This window comes from Ixodes scapularis, unplaced genomic scaffold (assembly GCF_016920785.2).
Source record: "Ixodes scapularis isolate PalLabHiFi unplaced genomic scaffold, ASM1692078v2 PGA_scaffold2__306_contigs__length_199485367, whole genome shotgun sequence".
Taxonomy (NCBI): Eukaryota; Metazoa; Arthropoda; class Arachnida; order Ixodida; family Ixodidae; genus Ixodes; species Ixodes scapularis.
In genome coordinates this window covers 38,041,990-38,067,609 of record NW_024609857.1, presented here as the reverse complement: position 1 = coordinate 38,067,609, position 25,620 = coordinate 38,041,990, and the positions used below count along the sequence as shown (strand labels likewise).

The following is a 25,620-nucleotide window of genomic DNA, read 5'->3' as shown; positions in this document are numbered from 1 at the left end:
TTGCTTCTCCGCAGTGTACTGGTGCTCGATAAAAAAACAAACTCAACGGGGCGCGAGCCGCATGCGGCTCTTCGTGGGTTCAAGTGTGGCTCGCGGCTCCCTGGTAAGTGTGCCCCCCTTCCTCTGCTGTGCCCCATGGCAAAGAAATATTCTAGAATTAAAAAGAACAAGAAAAACTCACAGTCTTGTACTACACTACGTACGTACAGCTGGACTGCTTTTTGACACATAGATGTGTGCAGTGATCCCGTTTTCGTTATTGTTCTAGAAAGAATTTCCGACCGTATACGCACAATGGGTGTCAGGGGCTGGCTAGCGAACCATGCATTCATTTTTGCTTAGCGGTTGGAGAAACATTCTGCTGCCTGGTGGTATTTGTTGTAGTTGACAATTATAATTCTGCCCTCTGGAAAGGACTGTTCCCTCCGTATTGTTTCTTGTTCAAAGTAGCCCCCCCCCCCCCCCCCCCCGCCTCTTTGTTTTCCTGTGGTTCTCTGAACTTCTGTAGTTTTGTCCGCAGCTCTCACCCCATGTCACTCTGGCCGCCCCTGGAGCTCTAAACTCGTCAAACACAAGGTTCGGGCCTAAGTTAACCCCCTGCAAGCTATGTCTCGTCCCCCCTCAAAAAAGAAGCGTCAAACTTACGCCGTTGCCGACAAATGCAGGGTGCGAGAGGGCATTGTGAAGGTAGCCAAAGGCGTTGCTCCTGAGGGCAACCTGCCCCAAGTTGCCCGGGGGAACGTTGGGCAGTGCCCACGAGCGCACCAGAAGCCATGCAAGCAGCAGTGGTCCGTGCACCCCCTGGACCCCCAAGCAGGACATGCTCCTGTCCAGGGCCTGCGAGAAACAATATTTCTTTCCCCTCGGCTCCCTCCGCAAGACAGCTGTCCTTCAGAGGGCACCAAAAATCTCGATCCGCCCTCCCACAATAGAACTCCCAGGCTTTTTCTTTTGATTTGTTACGAGGCATTCCAGTCTTTTAAACGAGCGGGTCTACACCAACAATAGACCATTTTCAAAAGTGTGTGTCATCTATACCCCGTTTACCCCTAAGCTGACGGTGCTGGGAAAGCTACGTGTTGGCTGGACTAGTCGTACGTCCACGTTTCTTCCCTTGATGACGTTGCACCCAAACCCATGCGCAGAGAGCGGGGTTGGGTGGTGAAAGAGAGGCGGTTAATTTGTCCGGCAAGCGCGCAGCTTGTATTTTGGGCACGCACCCCGAGCATGCACTTGCCAATTGCTGATGCGGCAGTTGCATCAGCAATTGGCGAGGACTCGGATCCAATCGCATGTTTCGTGTCCGAGAAGTGGCGATCACCGACATTGCCCAATGAGGTTTTGAAAAGGGTCCATCTAGTGGTTTTAAAACAGACTCGAGACACGTTCAGTTTACGAAGTAATAATCGGCATTGGCCAGTACTCCGGGGTAACCCTGGAGGTTCCTCTTTCGAGCTATTCCTACCGGCTTCGGCCACGTTCACGTTTTGTTTGCACTCTTGTACAAGCATAAACGAAGTGAAGAAATATTGGCAGCTTTCTATTAATACGAACAAACTCACATTCCTAAAGCCACGCAGGGTTGCCATATGGCACAATCAAGTCGACGATTAACAGCTCATGAAATAGGTCGAGAAAAAATATGCCGTAAAATTTTGCAGTAGGCTTTCTAGACATAACGCATTAACAAATGCGAAAAAGATTAAAGTGCAACTCCGGTCAATATTTTCTAATTTGGGATTATGACTGTTCTCAGCTAAAGAAGTGTCCCTCAATTACGAGGTATAATTTCTTCTTCAATATTCTGTGGAGTTTTATAAATATCACGGCTCAAAGTTTGGTTTCGGGCATCTACGGCAAAATCGGAACTATCTGCTAGAGAGATGGAAACATTGATCATCTGTAGTCTTGTGCGAATAGTGGATTTTGAGTTCGAAGTGAATTCAAAGCGAATAGTGGTTTTGACCGAATATCTTTGATTCGAATATCGAATAGTTTTTCCACGCCTTTCACTGCCTTAGCATAATGCATAGACAAAAACCGAACTTGTGAAGGTTGTTCCACTTGTTCATTTATAAGCCAAGTTTGATCTATCTATATTTATGAACTGCGACCTCACAAGGTCTGATGTCTTTGGATAGTAAGTAAAACACGGGTTTGACATAAAAGGAATCCTAAAGAAATGGCTAACTATACCTAATTGAGCGAATTTACAAATCTTAAATATTTTCTCTTTAATTTCGAGTTAAAAAATAATTAATTGCGCATGATGAACGGAGGTTGTAAGGGCATCTCTGCCTAACATATACTCTTGCAAAACAGTCAGTTTAATTTTGAAATTTTTACTACAGTGTAGATACTGTAAAACCCTCAGTGTACGTGAGCCCTTCGTTTTTGCGAATTGAAAAATTTGTGAAATTTAAAGGCATGCAAAAATTTAGGTCCTAAAGAATTTCAATGCAGGTCCCTGGAATTCGCAAAATTTAGTGCCGTAGACTATGTCCTCTGTGACCGATTTGCGAAAAATAGGGGCCCAGAAATAAAGGGTTTTACAGTATACATATTCACAAAGTTTCCATTTATTTTCAAATACAACCGGCACACGTACACCATCCCTCTTTGAATGTATGGTTTTCTTCCAAGCACGCAATTGCGATATTCATACTTTTCCAAGTGTTTATCACGGCGGGTAGCCACATTGAGTGCGCTTCTTACCGAAAACCGATGTAATACCCGCGGAGCTCGCTTCTGCGGGTATTCCTTCTCGGCAGTGCACCGGTGCTAGGTAAGAAGCGCATTCAACGGGGTTAACCCGCCATAATCAACACTTCGAAAAACGTGAATAGTGCAGTTCTTCTAAAAGCGAATATCGAATAGGATATAATTCGAAACTATTATTCGGAATTTCAAATATTCGCACAACCCTAATCATCTGTCGTACAGCTGCGACGTGACGTCAAAAGGTGCTGCGCCAGTGTTCCTTAACTAAAAGCTAACCCGCTTGCCACCTGCTAAATATTATGTGAAAAAGAAGCTAACCCTCTCCCCTTTTACGTCATATTTCGGCTCTGATCATATTTCGTGCCACTAAAGCGATACCAGTAATTTATTTTGGTTTCGTTTTCGACCAGAGATGCCCTTTAAATGGGACCGCAGATTCCATACTCTCAATGGAAAAGAAAAAGCTTATTTTTTTAACAGCTGCCCGTTTTAGTAAGGTCGTTCCGATGCACTGGTCTGTATTCGAGGCTCGAATCTCGATGCAATCAGAGTGACCTATCGGGTACCTCTAGCTTCTCCTTGTTGTCTTTCAAAAGCTGATGGTCCGTCCTGGAAAAAAAAAAAAAAAGATTCGAGCAACTCGCAGCATTGCCAGAAGACACGGCCTCGCGTCGTGAAAGCACGGCTTACATGCTTTCCAGGTGACATCTGTGAAGCCAGTCCAAGTCAAAGCTCTCCACCAGCACAAAACATTCAAGATGGCTGAAATTAGACAAAAAAACAACAAAATTTAAAAAAAAGAAAAAAAAAAGAAAAAGGTTGGAAATTTGCAAGTTTTTGAAAAACCAAAACGAGAAAGAATTCATCTTGCCTTAACCCCATTACCTGCCACTATTTTCCTCATTAGTTGCCCCAAAGCAACCGACTCACATCCGGACTTACGTGAATGACAGCCATTGTAAAGTCCTGTCAGGGTGCCCACTCAAAATAAATAAATAACTGGTGAAAAACATGAGGTGGACCATCTTTGAGGACAAGACAGCAAAACTTTAACAAAAATCGATAATAAATTTGGGGGCACCCGCTACACACCACGTGACGCAGGAAATAATGACGCAGATCGCGGACACTGCAACTTCACAATTCACGATGCGATAAACACGCGGGCATTCGCTACGAACGCCCGTGTCACGGGAAAGGATGGGGCAGACTGTGGATGCAGCAGATTCGTGTTTCACGGTGTGACAAGCACGTGGAAACAGGCTACAAACTTAAAGTCACGGGAACCGATATTACACATGGGACAGAAAAATGCTGGAACTCGTTACGAGCTCACACGTCAAGGAAACCGATACTGCACATGCAGGTCGCGGACAGCAACGAGAGAACTTGCTGCGAACTCGCTCGCCACACGTACTGGTACCACGGATTGTGCGGTCTATGTTAGTCCGGTCGGACATCGCGTGATGTCCGACGGGAACGGTCTTTGAACGGCAGGCAAAAACGGCAGGGCGATGTTTCTGGATTTTTATGATGCAGATGTTTAGCCGGAAGAATGGGATGGACGATCTCTAAGGGGAGGGTGCACTTACGAGATTTTACGGTAGTCCCGTGATTCGGCCTTTGATGTTCTTAAGAATATAAACAATTTATTGTGAATTTTCAGGACACATCATAATTCAAAGGTCCCTTCCAATTTTTTTTATAAGCTCCCGATGACCCAATACGTCAATATGCATGTGGTCAGCTAAATCCTAGAAAGCTCGTGGCATCATCGTGTCATTTATTTCTGCGTCCATAAACAATGAATGGCCCGTAATGGGAAACGAACAATAAATAGTTCGGGCCCTTTCCAAATGTCAGCACGTCAAGTCTCCCAATGATACAAGCAGTTATTGAACGCCTGCTAAGCCCCAGATTAAATGTGTGAACTGTAAACTTCTCCATGAAGCTTCTTAGAACTTCGACAAATCACAGGGAAGACAAGTGTCTGTACTTAACCTGATCAAGTCCAACATTGAGCCGTGAGCTTCGTTGAGCAGGTGCCTATATGGATGTCTCTGGCCAAAGCTGTGTTTCTGAAAGAGGAAAACTTAAATTGATGACGCTGCCTAAGAAACCATTGAAACAAGAGGCTTCCAAAGCATCACAGCTGTAGCAAAATAGGCTGGTGCCAGGACGACAGACAGCGAGAGCCTCGTTCAAAAGTTATTGCTCTGTGGAAAGCTGCAATTATATTTTATACTAGTTTATGAGCAGACATGCCAGAAGCTTTTCTTTCAAATGAGAAGTTTGGAATGTTAAATACAAGTCAAAATCTGGGACCTCCTACATGGAATATCTTGACAAACTTTAAAAACTGGTGGATTCAGTGACCTTGAATCTTTTTAATCTACTCAGTCAACAGATGCAACATTATCTAAAAATGTGAAGGCCAAGAATCTTTTAGGAACTTTGGGGTTGTTAGGCTACTGGTGACATTTTTAGCATTGTATCAATGCTCGGGCGACAAAGGAAAACCATTTAGCGATGCTTTCACTGATTGAACAAGGAGATTGAAGTTCATGACCTCTTAGAAAAATTCTCAATGTTCAACTTTGAACCTCTCAATGTTCAACTTTGAACCTCCGAAAGGGATGCAATATTCGAGCCATCCAAACTCCAAAGGTTTGTGGCATATCTAGTGGTGACTACCATACTTCAATTAACTTTTTCAGAACTTAATACAAAGCATTGCAAGAGAAATGCAGTACCTGAAAAATCTTCAAGAGCTGGATGATGTCATCTAATTTCGGCTGCATTTCCTTGTAGTAGAGCAAGGCAATTTGCAACAGTTCACACTAAAAAAAGGTAAAGAAAAAAGAAAGACCATTAGACCCTGCATAACTTACAATAAGAATTTCCAATTTAAAGAACTTATCAGCAGAAATGAAGTTACATCCAGAAGGATAAAACAATAATGATCACCTGCTCCTGGAGGGTGTAGTTAACCCATTGGGCAATCAATGCATTGGTCTGAAAGAACGAGGCATCATGCAGATAACCGGTTAATAAGTAATGAGCTCAATGCTTTTGCAGTAAAGCAACTCCTTACCATGTAAGGTCCGTGTGTGTCTCTCGCTGGGGCTTGCAGCTCGATCACTACTTCAAGCTGCTCAATCACCTGAAGACAAGCGTGGTGATCAAAGGTTGATGAGTAAAGACGGGAGAGATGAATAAAACAGCAAGTTGTCACCTTTTTTATCACCACCTCGTTGGCGTTAATGCTTTCGAGGAATCCATCAAAGAGTTCCTAGGTGACAAGACAAAAGATGTCCATAAGATTAACGAAAAACAACAGCTATGTTCTGGCCCCCAGAAATTTCCAGCAAATGGTACACATTTCTTTGATATTGTAAGGCCTGCAAAATGATTTTCCAAAAAAAATAATAAGACATTGATTCAGGACAAAAAGTTTTCTTACATATAAAAAAATTCATAAACTATTTTTTTTTTTTTTTTTTTGGCAGATCAATGGAGTTTAGGTGTCCTTGCCATGTATGGATGAGCCTTGTTCTGCCAATTCTCCAGGATGTGCTTCAGACAGAAGAGGCTGAACAGGCGCTCGGTACGGTAGAAATTCCAGACCTACGCAGGACCGACAGGTTGAACGCGACGGCGGCTCACAATTTAAGGCCGGTCTCGGCTTCACTAAGCTGAGCCTTACCTCATGCAGTATGTACGGTATGTTGCGTTCGCTAGAGAGCGTGACCTAGAGCAAAAACGCTTGGTAAGCACAGAAATCAAGTACCTTCGTTCGTACACGCACTCACTCATTAGTGAGTTAGGAGCACCAATACCCTTATCCAAAAAAAAAAAAAAAGGAGAGATGAATACGACAACTTTACCTTCAAGTCATCATGAGTGCCTCTGTACTCGTACACCAAGTACGAACAAAAAAGCTCGTAACTACGGTCTTTGTCCAGTCCCTAAAAGAAAGAAAAGGGAAGAGGAAGGGGGAAGGGGGGGGGGGGGGGGGGGGGGGGGCCACACGACGACATCCTCATGAATCCTCAAAACCACTACGAAAATATCTTCCAAAATCACTAATGAGAACTCACGAGCAGAGTGCTGAGTTTCGTAAGTAGTTCGGGGTGAAAATCATTCGGTGCTCGACAGGGGTCCTTCCTGGAAACGAAATGACCATAGTGCAGGTGTGAATACTCGGTACCAACCCGTTATGCGTTCGCCAAATAAACGTAGCGAATTGTAGATTACCGTTTTTCTGTAAAATAGAGGATTCCGTTAAGAACCTGGTCGGCATTCTTGGTCAGTTCGGTGCCAACGAGCTCCTAGGAATTTAAAGTAAGTGTGATTAGCATGATATAACGTCATTACCGGAAAGTTCCGCTAACACTCCCTAAAAGCGTTACTCACGTTAGACTTTAGGACTGTGTTTCCAGATATAATCACCCACAAATCCTTGATTGATCTGGAAGAAACCACACCGTTTTTATGATCACTGCCGCGAAAGAGGTGCACTCACTGGTATGCCAGGGTTAATAGATGTGACAAATCGTGTTGAAAATGATGCTTAGGAGAGATAGCTCTCTTTCAAATAGAGAGTAAACCAAAAAACTTCGTACTAATTCGTAAATCCATCGATATTCGTAAATTTCACTTCAAAAAGCAGCACGCACCTTTGAATGTCTGCCATGCTTGTTATATTCCGTTTGTTTTTCTTTTGTTGGTTGAACCAGCCGAGCCGTTGTTGTGAAGACGATAAACCCAAAAAGTAAAAAAAAAAAACAAAAAAAAACGCTGTTTACATTTATAAAAAAAAGTACATTAATATATATATTTTATTATTCTCGAAAATATTAGTCAATTATCTGGCTCCGCAAGTGATGACGTCACGACGCGGCGTCGTTGTGCTTCAAACAAACTGTTGCTAGGGTCGTCCCGCAAAAATCCGGAGTTCCCCAGGGCTCAGTCAGCTCAGTCAAATACGGCTCTTTGTAGACGATTGCGTAATAAATAGGCTCATCGTTACAAAAGATGATAGCTTAGTCCTCACCACTGATCAACGCTGCTAAAACCCACAGTTGGGAAACTCAGCCTTGAAACCTGGGTCACTGGCGTCCACCGAGATCGAGCTAAATACGATAACAGCGCCACCCTTTAGCTACGAGTTGAAACATGAAAGTAGCTTTACATAGCTACTGCGAGATGGCGCCACCAGACCTTGCCCAACTCGACGTGCAGTTCCTGGAGTGGACGCTGCGGGAGAAATGGCGGCGTTGCGATCGCCATTAGCTCGGTTCTCAAGTATATGGTTCGGAGCCACTTTTTTAAAGCAGGCTCTATGGCAGTTTCCCAACTGAGTGGTTCTAGTAACGTTGCCATTGATCTTTTCCCGCTTGTTCGCTGCAGCACAAGTGCGGTCAGCGGATGGCCATCTTGCATGCTGTTTTTTTTCTTCGTTCTACTAGCGTTGCAGAGACCGGCGGCAGCCTGCTAAAGACACGTGTTCTACTTGATCGTCGTCATTCGCTGAAGACATCCTTTAAGATCCTGTGTGAGCCGTGATACTTGCCGTTGAGGACAGGTGGAAAATTTTCCGAAAGCGCAGTGCAGCAGGAAAAAGGCACAACTCATTGAAAGCAAGTTTCGCCGGTCTTGAGGCGTGTTCCCAGTATCGTGTCCGCAGACAAGCAGCGTGTCGACACAAAACTCCAGACAGCTACCGCCATCCATAAGCAACAACGGCAGCCAGACATCCGGCTTGCCGGTTGTCTGGTTGCCGCTATCACTCATAAATGGCGGCAACCTTTCCACTGGTTTTCACCAGAGTCGAAAGGCTAAATTTCTCTAGGCAACGTATTCGAAGTCGTCCTCGAGGTTGTCCTAGAAGTCGCCCTTGAGGCCGTCCTAGACGTCGTCCTTAAGGTCGTCCTAGATGTTGTCCTCTAGTTGTCGTCCAAGAAGTCGTCCTTGAGGTTGTCCTAGACGTCGTGAAGATAACAGCCTCGCTGGTCCTCCATCTTCACATGAAGTGGAAGGGCTCTACATTTCTTATTATTACAGCAGCTAAGGCAGTTTTGGCACAGCGATGAAACGGTGCTGACATTGGCAAAAGGAGCATCACAGGCAGCAGAAGACGGGAAGCGAGTTCCTTGAGCAGACGACAGACAAACAGCGCACACAGAGAGAAAACAGTCAACAATTTCCAGAATTCTCGTTTAGTTCACATTTACATAATTCGCAGTTTCTTTTTTTTTCGATTTCCTTGCTATAGTCATAAGTGCAGAACCGAGGGATCCTGGGTTCAATCCCCACCTTGCCCCTTTTCGATCTGGCTGAGCATCGTATCTGCGCGAGGTTCCATCCCACATGATGTATATGTTAAAGAATACAAGGTGGCAGTGGCACTGTACTGGTTGAAAATCTCCCCTTCAGCAGAAGCACCAGACACTGATTGGGGCCGACAAACTTCCTGCTAAAAGTGGAAGGCATCTCAAGGCACTATTTCATTGATGCTCATTTTTCTTTTCAGTTTTTGTTTTAATGCGTTCGCATTAGTGCTTTGGTATAGACCTTTTCTGCAAGTGCGCCGCCATCTTGAATTGACGTCACTTTCAGTATGGGCGAAAACATTGTTTTGCCTTTGCCACGCCAATAGAAGGCATTTAGGATAAAAGTGTAACCGTCACACTTTCTCGTTTTGCCTCCCCTTTATTTTTTCACTATTTGCAGGTTGAAACGTTGGATTATTTTTTCGTCGCCCATACCGGGGGGACGAGAGTACACAGAAAAGGTCTATATGTGTCAAACTTGAACTGGTTGGCGAACACATGTTCAAATAACCATAATAATCCGTGGAGAGAGGAAACAAGTGGGACAAAGGACAAACACAAATCTCCAAACAGCTAGGTGACTGGTGTGCTCCAGCCACCTAGCTGTGTTTGGAGATTTATGTTTCCCCTTTGCACCCCCTCTCCAGGGATTATTATTGTTATTCTTGTCCAGCTCGCGGCACCTTTGCATTAATTGCATTAACATCAGAATGTATTCAAAGCTTGCAACGTCTCCACGGGATGGCGCCACAGCCCCAGGTAACACCTAGCAACCCAAGATCGTCGTTGACGTCCCCCTTTGCCGAAGTCGGTGCCGTACAATGGAGGACGGCGGGTTTATTTTTGGGAAGCATGTCAACCCCCCCTCCCCCGCCCCTGTTCACACCGCTTCGCAGCGACACTCTGTGGATGGCTCATTGCAAAAAATTATTCCACCTTGGGCCGCCCGTACATGCCCTAGCCCCGCTGTCCCCCACTGCACATTAGTTGCTGGGTGCTACGTCATGCAGTCGGCTTGCGGGTGTGCGGTCTCTACGCCCTGGGAATCTCCTGCCGCCGGCTTTGGAGACCCGTGTATGAACATGGGTTGCAGTTCCGTTCTTCGGCCTGCCACACCATTTTTGACATGCAGACATTTTACCATGTCACCAGGCCATAAGCGCACGGTGTCATTGCCCCTCTATGCACAACATGTATGCGCAACAAAATGGCTGTTTATTTTCCGCACATTGTGCCCAGGTCCTCCATGCACACGCCAAGTGACATGATTTGCTTGCACCAGGGGGATGAGGAGTTTCGGGAACGTTCAGCTTGCAGAAAACTGCCGAGAGGCTGCATTCACCATGATTTCTTGTGTAAAACCGCCGCGCGAAATGTGAACGCATTTCTTTGAGAATCGGCGTGGCAGTGATTTCGGCCCATCCTTTTTTTACAGGATTGCCTTTACGTTTTGTCTAACTCTATATGAAACTGAAGGAGCTCGAGTGCCACAACGAAGTCGTGCTACTGGTATTTGACAAGAGGTTCGAGTGCTACGGTGACGAGTTCATCTTTTACGATGACGATCCCTTGGGATTCGAGGAACGCTGGAAGGGCACGTGCGACGCGGTCGTGCTCAGTCCTTCCTTTTTGTCTGAAGAGTGGCTTTTGGTTAAACAAGGAAATGACAATTTCCAGAGATCAAGAGCATCGGCTTTATTGCACAATCACACTAGTTCTTTCATCAAAGCACATGTACCAAGCGTCCAGCGTTTCCGAGTTGTACATCGGTATGAGTTCAGTGGACATTACGAAGGATTTGTTTCTTATCGACCTATCACTAAGGGATTCAGCTTACCAAGGGTACCTGATTCATTGCAAGATGTACAGACCTTAGTAACAACAATTATATAAAAAAGTTCCTTGTGGCTTTAAAGAATGGATGAAGGGTGGAAGAGAGGTAGCTATAAATAATGCACCTATATCAGCTGGAAAAAAAAGTAAAAAAAAAAAAGTTTAATTTAAGTTGAATGGCTGGTTTACTCTAAGGTGCTTGTGTTCGGAAAATGGCGTGGTGCCTCGGATGTCGGGCACCAAGGGGTTTACGTAGATGTCTCCGTACATCTCGCTGAGAGGCACCTCCTTGCCGGCCTTGGCTGCTTCTCCCGCAGCATCCACTTCTTGCTTCACCTCTTGCTCCAATTTCTGGAATTGAGGAGCAAGTCAATCCGTTGCGAGGGTCGTGCTCTATAACTTCCGCGTTTCTATCGAGGAAATGCTGCTCCACCCCGGGACCACCTACGGTCTATGACAGACTGAGAACGGCACGGTGTGTCTCAATCGTCTGGCCTCCGGCACGCGCCATGCTTTGGGCGCGTGCTCGAGGTGCTGGAGACTCCGAAGTGCCGTCCGGGGTAGGAAGCCCGCACTGGAGGCGGGGCAACTGAAGCTCCTCCCCGATGCCCTCACCTTGTCAGTGACTAGAGCAGGGGTGGCCAAGCTGCGGCTCGCGAGCCGCATGCGGCTCTTCACTTGTGAAAGTGCGGCTCGCGGCTCCCTGCCCTACCTCTCCCCCCTCCCACTCCCAAAAAACAAACAAAAAAAACATAAAATAAAAATGGAACGCTTTTGAAATTGAAAGACAGTTTGCGGTTTGGTAGTCTTGTGCTACTGCTACCTTACGCATAATTGGACTGCTTTTGATTCGGATAGTTTGAAAGTAGTCCGAGTTTCGTTTATTGCTCTAAACAAAAATTTGCCCTCCCCCCCCTCGGCTCTTAGAAGTTTCGTAGTTTTATTTGCGGCTCTTAAGTCGGGTCAGCCTGGCCACCCCTGGACTAGAGCAAGTTGCGTGTACAGACGTGGACTTCCAAAGGGGTCTTGATTGCACCTGCACTACCACAGTTTTAAAAACTGCGGGAGTGCAGGTGCTCTGAATATTGGGATTCAGTCCTAAAAAAGAAAACAAAGCCGTAGCTGTCGTTACTCGTCTCGGATAACTTTGATTTGCTCACGCTTCTGTTTACTCAACGATAGAAATAGCTAGTACCGAACCGACATACTCGATTCGAGTTGCGAAAAGACCGAGTACCACCCGTGACAAACGAGGAAGTTTGCTTATTTTTTCTCGTCTCCCATTACGCTTCACCTTCGGTACCGAATGAGGTGGAGGCTACGGCAATTGTGTGACGCGGCTCGAGCTTGGGCGGTTACAATTAAAGTCTAACGACCCCCGGTATGGGTGACCCCCGTGCTTAGTTTCTCCCAGCAGCGGTGTCGTCGGAGACTTGCCTTGAGCTCCTCGCTCGTGACCAGCTCCGCCGTAATTATCTTGTCTTTGAAAGAGGTGATGGGATCCCTCGTCTGCCTCACTTCTTGAATCTCCTCGCGGGTACGGTAGCTGCGTGAGACAAGAACGAGAAAAGATAAACGATAAAAGCTGGAAAAGCTAACGGATGAGAGGAGGTTAATGTTGCGTAAAGCTGGCACCAAGTGAAGTGCCCAAAAGCGCCGAGAGGAGCATTTGATCTGCAGATCTCCGAAACTGTCTAGTCTCCTGTGCGGCTGGGGCATGCCGTGCGTCGAAAAGACAAGAAAACGGAGCAGGCAACGCTATTCCTCGAGCAAATTAATTGAGTCCGATAATTTAGCGCTCCGCCGCGTCATGCAACTGGAAACTACTGTGGCAGCGTGCGCTCGTGTGCAAACATTGCAAAAATAAAAATACCCGGGTGCTTGTCCTGCTTGACGTTTGTTAAGGCTACAATACACATCCTCAGTCCCTCTAAGAGCAAAAAAGCATGAAACTAAACTAACCTAAAAAATGCCATAGCCACGCCACGAAATCCAAAAAGCGGAAGCACAACCCAGACCTGTAACCTCTGCAAGCGTGCCGAGGGGGCACGCTTGCAGAGACCTGTGAGCGTGCCCCCTTGGCAAGGTATGAAGTGACCCACAATTTGTAAAACGCCGCAAGAAAAAAACTTCAACCCGAAAGGGAGTGAGTCCGTACTACTAGATTACACTCCATGCGTGAGCGAAGCCGCAGCTACGAGTGCATAGCCCTGAACAATGCTCGTGTCCACAGAGCAGGTATTTTTTGTTTCTGGATAAGCTGAAAGTATGTGAATGTATAATTGTAAGAGATTAGTGGAAAAGGGGAGTTTTCAAGGTGCTGAGTGCATTTAATGAGCCCGAAAGGTGATATTGACAAGAAACATTTTTGAAAACACGAGGTCACACTGCAAATGTGAGGTGTGCGGTCGGGGTTTGGGTGAAAACTCCCACGGAGTCGAATCCACTATTTTTACTGGCCACTCTGTCGTGGTCGCGACTGCAGTCAAAAGAAAGTTTGAGGGCGTTCTGAATTTCGCCGTGACAACATCACACGCGTTGCTCTTTCAGTTACGAAGAGCCGCAAATTTTGACTCTAGCCCACTGAAATGAAGTACTTGTAGAAATTCTAATTGGAGGGCATTTGTTAAGCTCGTTGCCTCAGCTAGGAGAATATATGAATCTAGTGATTCGGCACAGGAGCTGTCCCTCATTGCGCCAAAGGTCATTGAAACAATTTCGGTGAATGACGTGTCCTAATTTTTGCCCTATTCTTACACTATAATCAAATTTGGGGCTTTTACGTGCCAGACCTACGACGGGCATCTGGCATGCCCCAGCGAAGGACTGGGAATTAATTTGGACCACCTGGGGATCTTTTGACGTACAACCGAAAGCTCGGTTAGACGGCGCCTTCTCCGCAATAAGCCTTCGTCATATTGCGGGCACCTCGGTCGGGATTCGAACCCGCCACCTGGGGATCCGTATGACCAACTCCCTGCATCCACCACGCTCGAGCTCATAGCGCGGCAGTGTCTACAACCCACCTGGTTCCCGGGTCGCTCATGCTGTGCCCGTGGTACCGGTACGTGGCCACCTCCATGACTACAGGTCCCTTTCCCTTCCTGCACATGTCGACAGCAAAGCGGGAGGCCTCCCGCACTGCCAGCACGTCCATACCGTCCACCTGAAACCGGGACCGGCCCTCCTTCTATGTCGGCCCTTTCCTTCGTACGAGCCGGTACGGTGCCCGGAAAGTGCCCATGAAGGTAGGAAAATTCTGGAGGCAACATGACGCCACCAGAGGTGAAGTCAGAAATGTGGAGGAACATGCCTCCACCTATTACCAAAACCAAGGGACGCTATTGGAAGGTGGCCTCATGTCACCTCCACAAGCTTCCTACCTCCAAGGTTAAAACCTCTAGGAGTCTCTTACAACGAGAGACCACACTAGCACAACCTGTTGGGTGACTGTGGAACAATAACCGTGCATTTAAAGTTTTTTCGGAAGTTATTATTATTTTTTTTTTTGCCTGAAAAACTTTTAAGAATGTTATAAACAACCATTTCTTGTTAGACAGTACACAGGCAGGATCTTGAAAATACTGCAAAACCTTTGCCCTAGTAAGACGCAGTTTCAGGAGAGATTGCGAGAACTCGGTCGTAACCAAATGCAAACGTGTGCATGGGCCTTTGTGCCATCCTGTGGTACCGACCCATATGCCCGGGATGTAGTCGCCGCGCGTGTAGTAGTCGGTGGAGGCGGCGCCTCGCTCGGCGCTGGTGCCCATGGCAAAGCCGTTGTTCTCGCACACGAACACGCAGGGCAGGTCCCACAGCTTGGCCATGTTGTAGGCCTCGAAGACCTGGCCCTGGTTGGCCGCCCCGTCTCCATACAGGGTCAGGCACACTCGGTCCGTGCCCTGGTACTTGTGGCCCAGGGCGATGCCGGCACCCAGGGGAACCTGCGCGACGTGTAACGAACCGGCGGTCAAAGGAGGTGCGCGAAAATTTTAGCGTACAACGAATTTGCAGTTCATATTTTTTACACCTTACATCTTGGCACAAATGAGAAAAAATGCGCCACCTTTCCCCAAAATGCTGCAATTCAGCCACGGAATTGTGAAGGAAGAAACACATTTTTTCCCAATCTGCAGGCGCGTGTGGAGGTCTTCGCAACTACACTGCAACGTCGTTCGGAGTATGCAAGTTTTCTTGGCGCCATCAGTTGGAGGTCGACAAAACTGTTCCTTCTCCGTTGCTTCCCTTCCTGTCTTTTGTCTCGATTGCTCGCAGCAGCCTTAGCTGAGGCTTAGCGGCCGCGGCGCTCTACTGTAGTCAAATGGGACCTTGAAAAGTCTAAGACTGCGGAGGAAGGCTGGGAGCCCCGAAGATGGAACCGAACGTGGTACTCTGAGCGACATCCCTGCACACCTCACTTCATAGAAGGTGAGAGCTGAGAGGTAATTAAGTTCCAAAGCACTGTCTTTTTTCTCTCGATTATGTTCCTTTGCAGCCGCTCCAGCAGCTGCAGTGTGACCTTCGAAGGGAGGGGGTGACGCAGGGACTGCCCCAGTGGTTGACGTGGCTCGTCACGGAGATCACAAAGTCTCCCCCAACGTTTTGTTTTGTTTCTTGTTGTCTAGTGCAGGGGAAACTATGACAAGCCTGGCCCGGCGCCTCTCTGCTGCGTCGGATTAAGGTAAAGGTGCAAGCTTTCGGGAGTTTCGAATATGCGGTCCGTTGAATTAGTAGCAAGGTGTCACCGGTGACTGGTCCAGTCTTGGTCACATGACAACGCCGCATTTGAACCGATTGGTCGTTTTGTCAGTGAGAGAGTAAAACATTGAATTTTAAAGGAAAGAATGGTGGAAGGTTGGGGGGGGGGAGGGAGTTGGGTTGAGACTCTGGACGAGTAAGGATGGGCTGGAGTCGTAACTTGGACGTGTTAGTAAGTGTACATACTAGTAAAATACAAGCATTGAGCCGACCCGTCACTCGGTGATGTTCCAGCCACCATGCTCCAGACCATCGAAGCAAAACTTGCCTCTCACAACACCGGGAGGAGCAACAAGTTAATTGAGGTACTCCAGCCTTTGACTTGTTTCATCTTTTTTAAAATAGAAACTAGCGCACGCAAGAGAATATGGTTTTCTTTCCTTTATTCTATAGACCCCTTGCGAAGTACATTCTCTGAGTGCGTACTTGCACTATACTTAAAGTATTTCTTCCTGGTACTTTCCAAGGAAAAGTACAACTCCCGATTTCAAAATACAGTCCCCAAATTTGAAAACAAAAAAACGGTGTATCATAATGTGAAAACATGCTATTGTCTTTTGAGAGGTAACCTGGTCATTTTCTGAGTGAAGTAATGGCAACTATAAGACCCATACAAATAAGTGCCTTATAAATCGATAGTGTTAAGTTGTTTTAGCGAGAGTAAAAAAACTGTGTGTGCCAACTATAGTCCGTTGCAACCTAAGAACGAAGGGCAAGGGTAAGACGGGCCGGGGAGAAGGAAGCAGACGGAACGCTAAAGAGAGAAGGAGGTTTCCCCCTCTCTTCTCCAGCGTTCCCTCTGCTTCCTCCTCCCCGGCCCGTCTTACCCTCGCCCTTCGTTCTTAGGTTGCAACTGACTATAGGCTTGATCCAATATTTGGCGCTATTTCCAAAAATATTTTATGCATCCCCAACTATCTCTAAAACAATGCCTAACAGTTAAAAAAAAAAAAAAAACACTGTTTTGGGGAATGAAAGGGCATCAGAAAGATTGTGTTAAAAAGCACTTGCACTTAACTTTGGAAGTACATTGTATTTGTAGCATTTTACTTCAAGTATATTGCACCCAGTGAACTTGCCGCTTTACTTTAAAGGGAAACTGAAGCGGTCCTGTATTTGAGAAAAAACACTTCAATGGCCTTCATTCTACCTCCAGGATCAGGAATATCGAGATTATTTTTCAATTTGGTGCACAGAGGCTTCAGGAATTAATTTTTAAAGTATCGCCGAAGACCCTCCTTCCCGGAGCGTGACGTCACACTAGGAGTTTTCGGAATCTCTGCTCTTGCGCATCTTCAGCGCCTGTCAAAGCTATGCACGCGCACTCTTGCTATTTTCAAAAAGGTCAGAAAGAGACGTCACGACTGCCGTCATTGCGGAAAAATATACCTGGCAAGCTTTCTATTGCACGCACTGCCCACACGAGCGACACGCGCTTGGCGGCCCAAAGATCCTAGTATGACGTCACAACTGGTCGGAGGTTTTTCGCGTTTTCTCGCTTTTAGTTGCATCTTCAAGGAAAACGAATGTGATATTCAGATTCACGGGATAAAAATAAGCCAGAATTCACTCCTAACTCGTTTTTTTCAAGAAGCGTTTCAGCTTCCCTTTAAGTACAGAATCTTTCATTTAATTTGTACTTTTCTTCAAGTACTTTTAGTAGTACAAGTTTTAGGGTACTTCAAGTACTTTATGTACTTTACCCGATATTGCATTATGGTGTCTTTTGTGCACACCACTTTTTAGTATCTTCAAAAAGACTGTAGAGGGCACAATTTCAAAGGGGGGACATGAAATAATTAATTGGCCACAGTCCCAGAAACTTTGCACTGCCGCTTTAAGAGAAGGGCCTACATCCTCCAACATATAAAAACAATTTGTGAAGAACAAAAACAGAAGTGGGACATATAACGTCCCACTTCCTCCATTTTTGTTTTTCACATATTTTTTCAGAAGAAACCTTCTGACGTTCTAAGAGGCCAAATTGAAAGTGGATCCTGTTCCAGCACTTCAACTAAGGATAAATGGCACTCGGCTAACGTCATACAATCTCTGGCCGTGTTGCACGACGGCCGCGATTGCTCTCGTGTCAAGAAAATGGTTGCACCTTACCTGCGCTCCGACAATACCGTTGCCACCAAAGAATCCGTCGCAGTAGAGGTGCATTGAGCCACCCTTGCCACGGGCACACCCAGCATCTCGGCCTGGAGATATGCACAAACAGGCACGTACAAATTATTTTATGCGAAGGGGTGAAGAATTACGCAATCCAAAAGTATGAAGCATAAAGGCATACCGTAATATCCCGAGTCATTGCCCACCCCCCTGCTGCCTAAAATTCATAAAAAAAGTGGGGTGGGCCGTGTCTCGGTAGGTAAGCACAAAAAGTTTAGAAAAAGCTAAAAAATAAACACCAACTTTAGTATGTATTTAGCGCAGCTGCATAGGAGATACAATAAACTAAAAACCCGAATTAGGTTCATTGTTTTACAGAATAAATGCTCCTGAAAGAATGTTTTACTATAGCGAAGTCCATTGCTTGCATACGCGCGATGAACACCCCTGATCGGCATGCAGCGTAAATGTTTGTTCCGTCAAAGCATGTTTTTAAAACCGCTACGTTCCCTTCGATAGGCTTCCTGACCTTTGTTTATTATCAGATTAAAAAATAAATGAAGTAAAAAATTGAGTTGTTCCGTGAAAAAGTGACGAAGAGCGATGCTGAGGAAGCGGGAAAGCCGGCGATCGTGTTGGCAAATACTTTGGCATCGGGCCAAGATGGGCGCCTTGTTAATCACAAGGAGCAGGCTCTTGTGTAACCTTCTTGTTCGGTGCATACATGCATGCACCGAACAAGCATGAAACACGTGTTGATAGCATGTGCACGGCGTGCTATCAACGCGTGTTGAGGCGGCGTTTCTGCATGGTGTGGACGGAACCATGAACACTGAGCTCGAAATGGGACGCTTTGCAAATGCCTGTGTGGCGTTCCATCGAATTTTTATTTAACTGCTTTGTCCGAAACATTGCACAACCTTACTAACTGTGGTTGCAACATACCGGGAGAAGGAGTGGATTTGCGGTGACCTTATTTCGGTGAAGACGGACTTTGACCTCGCATCTCTGACCTTACACTCCATGGTTACTTTCCAGGATATGGGGCGTTCGCTGAACAAATGGGTTACTGCTTGTGCTATATTTCTGTTTTTTTTTTTTTTGGAATAAATAATAAATAAAGTAATTTTTTGTAATAAAACAGTTTTATTCTGTTATACCCATAGTTTTCCTTCTGCACGAATGTACTCTGACTTCAGGGTCGCAGAAATCGGGGAGGAAATGCGTAAACAAAGTGAAGTGCCTTTCCCTTCTTCATTTTACATTGTCATGGACATCCTCCAACCCTAAGGTCTGCGGCTGCGGCATTCGGATAGGAAAAATATTTGCGGATCCCGGAGTCCAATTTGGGGCATTTTTAGGGGTGGGTGATGGCTCTGTTTTTTTGGGGGGAAACCAATATTTGCTCAAAAAGTGGGGTGGGTGATTACTCTAGATATTAAGGCAGCTTACACTGCTGCCGAGGCTACAAAGTCGGAAGGGGCCCTGCAGTTTGTTGTGGAAGAATAGTGCAAGGGATCAGAAAAGCAACTTCAGATGTCAAGGACAGAATGTGAGGTATGGAGTGCACTTCAAACTAAATTAAGGATTGCGAACGTTAAGCTGGGGGGCAAACAGCACCCACACTTAATAGTCTGGAAGAGTGAAGAAAAGCGTATTAATTGAGCCAAAAAAGCATGTGATAGGCCACCAAGCAGTTTTGTAGGGGCTGCTTCCCTCTTTTCCAAAAACCACTGGCAAGGAAGCCAAATCCGAAGGCACTATGCTGAGACCTTCTGTTATTGCATTCATACCCCAAAGTTCGTACAAGACTTCTCTTTCCTGTTTCCAAACGCAAATAAAAGCAATGATTCTTGGTCCCACTCAGAAATCTTTTGAGGGTTAACCATCAAAGACTGTGCTCCTTAAAAAACACATTTCCAAATGCTGAAGATAAAACTGTTGCTGAGTGTTTGCTATTGGAACCAAGGCACACAAGTATATGTGGCAACCAATAGCAGCTCAAGAAGAATGACAGTGAAACGAAGCGCAAAAACTAAACCTGAATCGTCCACCCACCGGTCAGTTCGGCCAAGACGCCGGTCATGCTCACGCCACGCAGGTAAGCCCACCCGTGAGCACGATAGGCTGTAATCACGCTGTCTCCTTTCTCCAGCACCGCTTGCATGCCAACTGCACAAGCCTCCTGTAAGCAGTTTCAGGAGTGCATGAATAACGTGGCTTTTCCATGAAAACACTTAATCCGTCACTAGGCATAAAGGGATCCCTAGTCATAACAAATTTGCTTTAGTGACTAACTTTTTAACTATTTTAATTACAGTGTTACTTTAGTCATTACATCAGAGGCACTGGAGTGTGCTAACAGGTATAAAGGTGAATGCTTCAAATCAAAGAAGTCTAACACTTCCTTTCAGCCGCCGTGGGATATACACAAGGTTTGCTTTTGGTGACAGGCGCGACAAAGAGTGTGGCTGTGGTCGGCCTTCCACGGTCAGCCAAATGCTCACTGTGATGTTTTGACTATAATGAATTCTATTTTCATTTATAAAAATAAGAAAAAAGCCAGACTGCCCTCTTTGATGGTGTTGGTTTAAGTATGTGATAACTGCAAGCTTCCACCAGACTTTTTAGACACAACATTGAAACTGTCACTGGTAATGGAGAATCCTGGTCGTGATGACATAGATAGGAACCATAAGGAGCAACAAAAACGTCTCGTCGGCAATACTGAAATATTTAAATAAGCCTTCACCATCCTAGCACTATTTAGATTGGGTGGGGCCTTCGTGCTGGGGGCTGCACAGGGCGAGGCCGTAACTATCAGCACATTTGGCAAGCCTTTCAAAATTCTAATTCTAGCTGTAGATAGCTTAAACTGGGCACGCAAATGTTGTTGCGCAAAAAGTTTTATGGCTATTTTTTGTAGAGTACATCTCAAGCTGGTGAAATTTTAAAGATAGTGCAAAAACACTAACAAAGCTGAAGGTACGGACAGAGTTGAGATTTTAACCGATTTCCGAATGCTGCATTGGCCATAACATAGTAATAATTCACAGTATTTTTGTATTTACATCATGTATCGGCCGTAAAGCGAAACATACTTGTAGTTTACACAGGACATACCTTTAACTATTATTTAGAGTTCCGTCGGACGCGACTGATTTTCATATTGGGATACGTCGGACGGACGTAACTTTAATTTTCATATTGGGTTATGTCGGACGTAACTCGAAACCTTGGGGTAAAGTTACGTGGGACGTAACTTTAATTTTTATGGCAGGTTCTGTCGGACGTAACGCTAGAAACTGCATACTTATTAACATTTCATCCCCTCCAAGTTGAGCTGTAAAAAAAAGTTAGACGAAACTTCTCGCGAAACGGCGTTCGCGTGGCCAGTTTCGGGCATGTACGTCTGGAATTTGAATTTTGGAAGGCGTGCTTAATGTGTTGGTCCTAACGGGTTCGCCCTGTAGGAAGGTTGGTGAACTACCTGGACATCCAGAAAAAGTGAGAAGGTACAATTAAAAAATATTGTGCCACTTTTACACCACATTTGATTTCCGCGCGCTCTTACACCCCCGCCCTCTCCACCCCCTCCCCTAAAAAAGATAATCTGTTCCCGTCTTTCCTTACCTGTCCCGAGTAAAGGTGACAGAATCCTCGGATGATCTTGGCCTTGTATAAACTGTTGGCTGTGCCCTCCATGCGACGAATCGCGAACATCTGCCTGTACAGCGTGAGCGCATCCTCCCTCGAGCAGGTCACTTCCGTAGAAGGCCCCGTTTCTAGCCTGTGCAGTTTGTACGGCTGAAAACGGAACAGAACGGTCCGGTAAAACGCGCTCACCCGTCCACAAAGCATATCCATGAGGGAAACTCACCTTCGTTTGGAAGGGCGCCTCTGAAGCATTCCGTTTGCTGATAAACGAAAAGATGCACCTCTGGAAGGAAGAAAACAGTTGATCTGGCAGTAAGATAAGGAAAACGAAGGGAAATAATTGGGTGGAGATGGACACAGAGGGAACACTCGAAGTGGTGTTGTGGCGGGTTAATGGGACGAAAAGATCAAAGAGGGGTCATACATCGCGATCTGGGAATGGGTCCATCGGGCACTTACCTTCTGACCGGACACCACCTCTGTGAGGCACCTTGCGACTGATGAGTGCATGCTGACGCGTATGATTTGGACTTGATTCTCCCGAAAGTCTCCTTCAGTTGAAGTGCGATATTAAAGTCCAACTAGCGGCATTCTCGGAGGGACAGTTTGTAATCGAAAGAGTCGCTCTCACGTTTACCCCTGACGAGCCAAGTGATCACCCACGAAAATCTGGCAAGGTCGATTTTTGCGACCCGCGGCGCCGCGGCCCCCTGGTGGTATTTTTACTCGACACATCGCATATGGACGATGGCGGCTTCGCTGTACCGTGCCCTTGTAAACACAGCGGACAAATTCGTCCCGGGAAAATTACGACCGCTATGGGAGCATCCGGCAGGTAAGAGTTTTCTTTATATAAATGAACGTTCACGTTGTTGGTGTCGTGGTTAGAAAACAACAAAATAACGAGAAAGCATCTCATCCTCAATCTTCCTTGAACCGCAACTCTTATTTCCGACGTTCTCTAGTAAATTTGCGGAAATCACTCGAGGCAAAACCTTGCCACGTAGAACGCTTAAAAAAACGTGGCTTACTTCTCTGATCGCAGGTCCAAAGACTGTGTTCTTTTGGGCACCCTCCTTCAAATGGGTAAGTTCAGTTTGCGGTCTCCTCGAAGATGGAGCTACGTTGGAATCTTGCTACTCTGGCTGCTCCATCTGCATATCTTGTGTTGATGGTACGGTGTTTCTGTGACCAATCATGTTTTACACTGACTGTCAAAGTATTCCTCGCCCACAACTAAACGTTTTATTTATTTATTTTATTTTATCTTTTTTTTTTTTTTGTGAGAAAGATCATGATATAGGAGACTGTAGTGTATCAAGCAAAGGCCCATTTTTCTCATTGACGTTTTAATTCATTTTCTCAAGGCCCTCGTGGTGGCTGGGATTGGAGATTTGGCAAGGCCTGCCGATAAGCTGAGTGCTTCCCAGTCTACGGCTCTTGCAGCCACAGGTTTGTACGCCCCCAAATTGTAAGAGAGCTCCATACGAGCCGGATGTTGCTTTGCAGGCATTATATGGTCGCGGTACTCGATGGTGATCATCCCAAAGAACTACAACCTGTTCAGTGTCAACATCTTCGTGGCACTGACCGGTCTCTACCAGCTGCTCAGGATTTTTAGGTATGAAGCAGGTGTCTACAAACTGCAGGCACTATCCCTTCTAGAAGTTAACACACACTTTCTGAAAGAAATATCTCACATGTGTATTGCAGCGTTTTCTTTTTTTTGTTAATCACTGATTTATTTATTTAAGGCCTCCGATAATGTGCGGTCATGCGTGCTCCACTTAGAATGGCAACATCAAATGTGACCAATTATTTTTTTTTCTTTTCTATAGCGTGTGAAATAGTGTCTTCTGGCACGAGCTCTTGCATTGACTGTACAGGGTGTCACAAAAGAAAATTTACACAATCTTTTTTACCGCAAAAATAAACTAGGCATCACTGAACGCTCATTCTCCGCCCAAAGGTAGAGCTAGAGGTCACAACCAGATGCCAAAGTTTCAGCCCGATCCAATAGCTTAATCAAAAGTTATAAGTGATTTTCTGAACATTTCAATGGGAAAATGAAGCCCATTTTTGATAGTTTTCGGTTTCTGGTGCCATAGAGCCCCATGTGTTTGAAAACTCCGTCGGCCGCCATTTTCCCATTGAAATTTTCAGAAAATCACTTATAACTTTTGATTAAGTTATCGGATCGGGCTGAAACTTTGGCATCTGGTTGCGACCTCCAGCGCTACCTTTGGGCGGAGAATAAGTGTCCGGCGATGCCTAGTTTATTTTTGCGGTAAAAAAGACCGTGTAAATTTTCTTTTGTGACACCCTGTACTATGGCGACATTTTTGTATTATTGCCTTGGAGCGCATACCTTGGGCGTCGAGTACCACAGAGCATGGCATCACCCTAAACGGAACATTGAGGCACATTACCCTTCTACATTGTATGCTGCGTCATCTTCTTTTGCAGTAACCACATTTCCTCAACTTCTTTTCAGGCACCAGCAGTCCTTGAAGGAGGGAAACAAGACATAGGGCTTAATGTTTTCTTCCTATAAGTAGGCTCAGATCCACGGTAGACAAACTTGCCAAACTGCTGGTCTTAATAACTTTTGTTCAGTGAGGCAATAGAAGTCTGTTGTAATCAAGATACTCCTTTACTCGGGACATGTTTTCAAGTAATAAAATTTAAAAAAAAGAAGACTGCAATACTCAAGGAAAATGACTGGGGACTCTTAATTGCTTGCATATTTATTTTTTGTATGAGAGCAATTCTCAGCTGCAGAATTCGTCCATGTTATAGTTTGCAAAGCATTTGAATTCATTGCCCAGCTTTCTTGTGTGTGTTGGCTTAAACTTGCACGGACGAAGGTCCAGAAGGCTTTGAGCGTACGGTTCCATGACGGCACCTGCAATTGCATGGCAAATGCTGTTGTGCATGGTTGCAATTGAAGAGCCTGCAGTGACCCACCTGTGCATAAGATGATGTACTTGGGGTTGAGAAATTTGACCGTTTGGGATACCTTTGTGAGGCACTCTTCGGACAAAAAAGGAGGATCAAGCATGACCACATCGCATGTGCCCTTCCAGCGTTCCTTAAATCCCAAGGGATCATTGTAGTCATAAAAGATGAACTCATCACCATAGCACTCGAACCTCTTGTCAAATTCCAACAGGACGACTTCATTGTGACACTCCAGCTCCTTCAGTTTCCGGTAGAGAGTTGGACAAGATATGCAGACAATCCTGAAAAGAAAGAAAGACATCGGACACGAGAGAAGTCGCGTTTTTATGTACTTTCCAGTATCTCTGAAATGAATCGTATGTTTGGACAGCACGAAGCTACTTGGCCCCAATGGGCATCTGCTGTGCCTGGTGCTTCTGCTGTAGGTGAGGCTTAGAACCAGTGCACTGCCACTGCTAGCTTGGAGTCTATAACGTGCATTACGTGGGAGAAATACACGACCAAACGCCGGTACGATGCTCGGCTAGATCGAAACGGGCAGGAGTGGAGGTTGAACTGAGGACCCCTGTGTTCTGCATTTTTCTGAAAGCTAAGTCATTGTGTTGAACACAATCCACTCAAGACGATAGCAGCGAAATCTGAAAAAAGGAACTGCGAATTATGTTATTTTGAACTAAACGAGAATTCTGAAAATGTTTGACTCGGTGTTTTTCTTGTGTACGCTGTCTCGTCTGCTCCAAGTACTCACTTCCCGTCTTCTGCTGCCCGTGATACTTCTTTCGCCAATGCCAGCGCCGTTTCATCGCTGTACCAGAATTGGCTTAGTTGCTGTAATGTTAAAAATAAACATAAATCGCCCGTTAAACTAAACCAACATTCAAAAACAGACGTACCCAATTTTCTTCAATAACGGCTGGATTTTGCCGCTCCGATCTTTCTCTAAGGAACTCTTGAAGCGCCTGGCGGGCGTATTCAGAGAGCTCGGGTGTATCCTCGTATTCAGGTTCACTGGACCTAAATAAAAATAAAAGCTATGTAAAGTCTCTAAAGGACTAATATTTGCGTGGCAAGTTAAAAGATGCCCTTCCCACCTCATTATTCGAGTTTATGGTCGCCGCCATCTTTGTAATGCCGCATCACTTTTATGCAAGCTCCGCAAAAAAAGAGGAGAATATTTTCAATCTGTAAGGTTTAAAATTCACATATTAATTTAAATACTAAATAAAAATAATTAATGTTT

The 25,620-nt window shown here is 45.6% G+C and overlaps 4 protein-coding genes across 6 annotated transcripts in view; 1 reads left to right on the top strand and 3 right to left on the bottom strand.

Moving 5' to 3' along the window:
• Positions 1–7,459, bottom strand: part of LOC8053623 (nucleoporin NUP188) — a 68,779-nt gene extending 61,320 nt beyond the window's left edge. The window contains exons 1-15 of one of the 2 annotated variants that reach the window (XM_029982359.4): positions 7,401–7,459; positions 7,138–7,192; positions 6,979–7,052; positions 6,822–6,888; positions 6,609–6,689; positions 6,428–6,472; positions 6,256–6,348; positions 5,957–6,013; positions 5,816–5,884; positions 5,689–5,736; positions 5,475–5,561; positions 4,723–4,799; positions 3,412–3,483; positions 3,288–3,330; positions 646–837 (exon numbers count right to left, since the gene is read on the bottom strand). In XM_029982359.4, the coding sequence (XP_029838219.3) occupies positions 646–837; positions 3,288–3,330; positions 3,412–3,483; positions 4,723–4,799; positions 5,475–5,561; positions 5,689–5,736; positions 5,816–5,884; positions 5,957–6,013; positions 6,256–6,348; positions 6,428–6,472; positions 6,609–6,689; positions 6,822–6,888; positions 6,979–7,052; positions 7,138–7,192; positions 7,401–7,417 (1,077 nt within the window). In that variant the 5' untranslated portion in view covers positions 7,418–7,459. The remainder of the gene's footprint in view (positions 1–645; positions 838–3,287; positions 3,331–3,411; positions 3,484–4,722; positions 4,800–5,474; positions 5,562–5,688; positions 5,737–5,815; positions 5,885–5,956; positions 6,014–6,255; positions 6,349–6,427; positions 6,473–6,608; positions 6,690–6,821; positions 6,889–6,978; positions 7,053–7,137; positions 7,193–7,400) is intronic. The other variant, XM_029982360.4, reaches the window with a different exon arrangement.
• A 3,277-nt stretch (positions 7,460–10,736) lies between these two features.
• LOC8053615 (probable pyruvate dehydrogenase E1 component subunit alpha, mitochondrial) lies at positions 10,737–22,469 on the bottom strand. Of its 2 annotated transcripts, none has more exons than XM_042291807.1 (9): positions 22,451–22,469; positions 21,643–21,702; positions 21,396–21,569; positions 19,821–19,947; positions 17,760–17,851; positions 14,585–14,833; positions 13,916–14,055; positions 12,327–12,435; positions 10,737–11,240 (listed from the first exon to the last, which is right to left on the bottom strand). In XM_042291807.1, the coding sequence occupies exons 3-9, from the start codon at positions 21,483–21,485 to the stop codon at positions 11,052–11,054; spliced, it is 996 nt and encodes a 331-aa protein (XP_042147741.1). In that variant the 5' UTR covers positions 21,486–21,569; positions 21,643–21,702; positions 22,451–22,469; the 3' UTR covers positions 10,737–11,051. The 2 variants fall into 2 exon arrangements, with proteins under 2 accessions (XP_042147741.1, XP_029838223.1); XM_029982363.4 differs by lacking the exon at positions 22,451–22,469 and adding an exon at positions 21,879–22,126.
• LOC8053616 (mitochondrial pyruvate carrier 2) lies at positions 22,163–24,118 on the top strand. Its single transcript, XM_002436234.5, has 5 exons — positions 22,163–22,254; positions 22,465–22,505; positions 22,787–22,871; positions 22,929–23,040; positions 23,914–24,118. Exons 1-5 carry the CDS (start codon positions 22,167–22,169, stop codon positions 23,948–23,950), a joined length of 363 nt encoding a protein of 120 aa, XP_002436279.2. The 5' UTR covers positions 22,163–22,166; the 3' UTR covers positions 23,951–24,118.
• A 19-nt stretch (positions 24,119–24,137) lies between these two features.
• Positions 24,138–25,542, bottom strand: LOC8053617 (EEF1A lysine methyltransferase 1). Its single transcript, XM_029982364.3, has 5 exons — positions 25,472–25,542; positions 25,274–25,394; positions 25,129–25,208; positions 24,387–24,661; positions 24,138–24,324 (listed from the first exon to the last, which is right to left on the bottom strand). Exons 1-5 carry the CDS (start codon positions 25,474–25,476, stop codon positions 24,191–24,193), a joined length of 615 nt encoding a protein of 204 aa, XP_029838224.3. The 5' UTR covers positions 25,477–25,542; the 3' UTR covers positions 24,138–24,190.
• Positions 25,543–25,620: the final 78 nt, after the last annotated feature.

Coding starts and splice junctions, on each gene's coding strand:
- LOC8053616 (XM_002436234.5), top strand. CDS start 22,167: ATGGCGGCTTCGCTGTACCGTGCCCTTGTAAACACAGCGGACAAATTC. Junction 22,255..22,464: donor GCTATGGGAGCATCCGGCAG/GTAAGAGTTTTC, acceptor CTCTGATCGCAG/GTCCAAAGACTGTGTTCTTT. Junction 22,506..22,786: donor GGGCACCCTCCTTCAAATGG/GTAAGTTCAGTT, acceptor CATTTTCTCAAG/GCCCTCGTGGTGGCTGGGAT.
- LOC8053615 (XM_029982363.4), bottom strand. CDS start 21,929: ATGCACTCATCAGTCGCAAGGTGCCTCACAGAGGTGGTGTCCGGTCAG. Junction 14,834..17,759: donor ACGGTATTGTCGGAGCGCAG/GTAAGGTGCAAC, acceptor CACGTCGCGCAG/GTTCCCCTGGGTGCCGGCAT. Junction 11,241..12,326: donor TCACGAGCGAGGAGCTCAAG/GCAAGTCTCCGA, acceptor CCTCAATTCCAG/AAATTGGAGCAAGAGGTGAA.
- LOC8053617 (XM_029982364.3), bottom strand. Junction 24,662..25,128: donor CGGGCAGCAGAAGACGGGAA/GTGAGTACTTGG, acceptor CTTTCTTTTCAG/GATTGTCTGCATATCTTGTC. Junction 24,325..24,386: donor GTACATCATCTTATGCACAG/GTGGGTCACTGC, acceptor ATGCAATTGCAG/GTGCCGTCATGGAACCGTAC.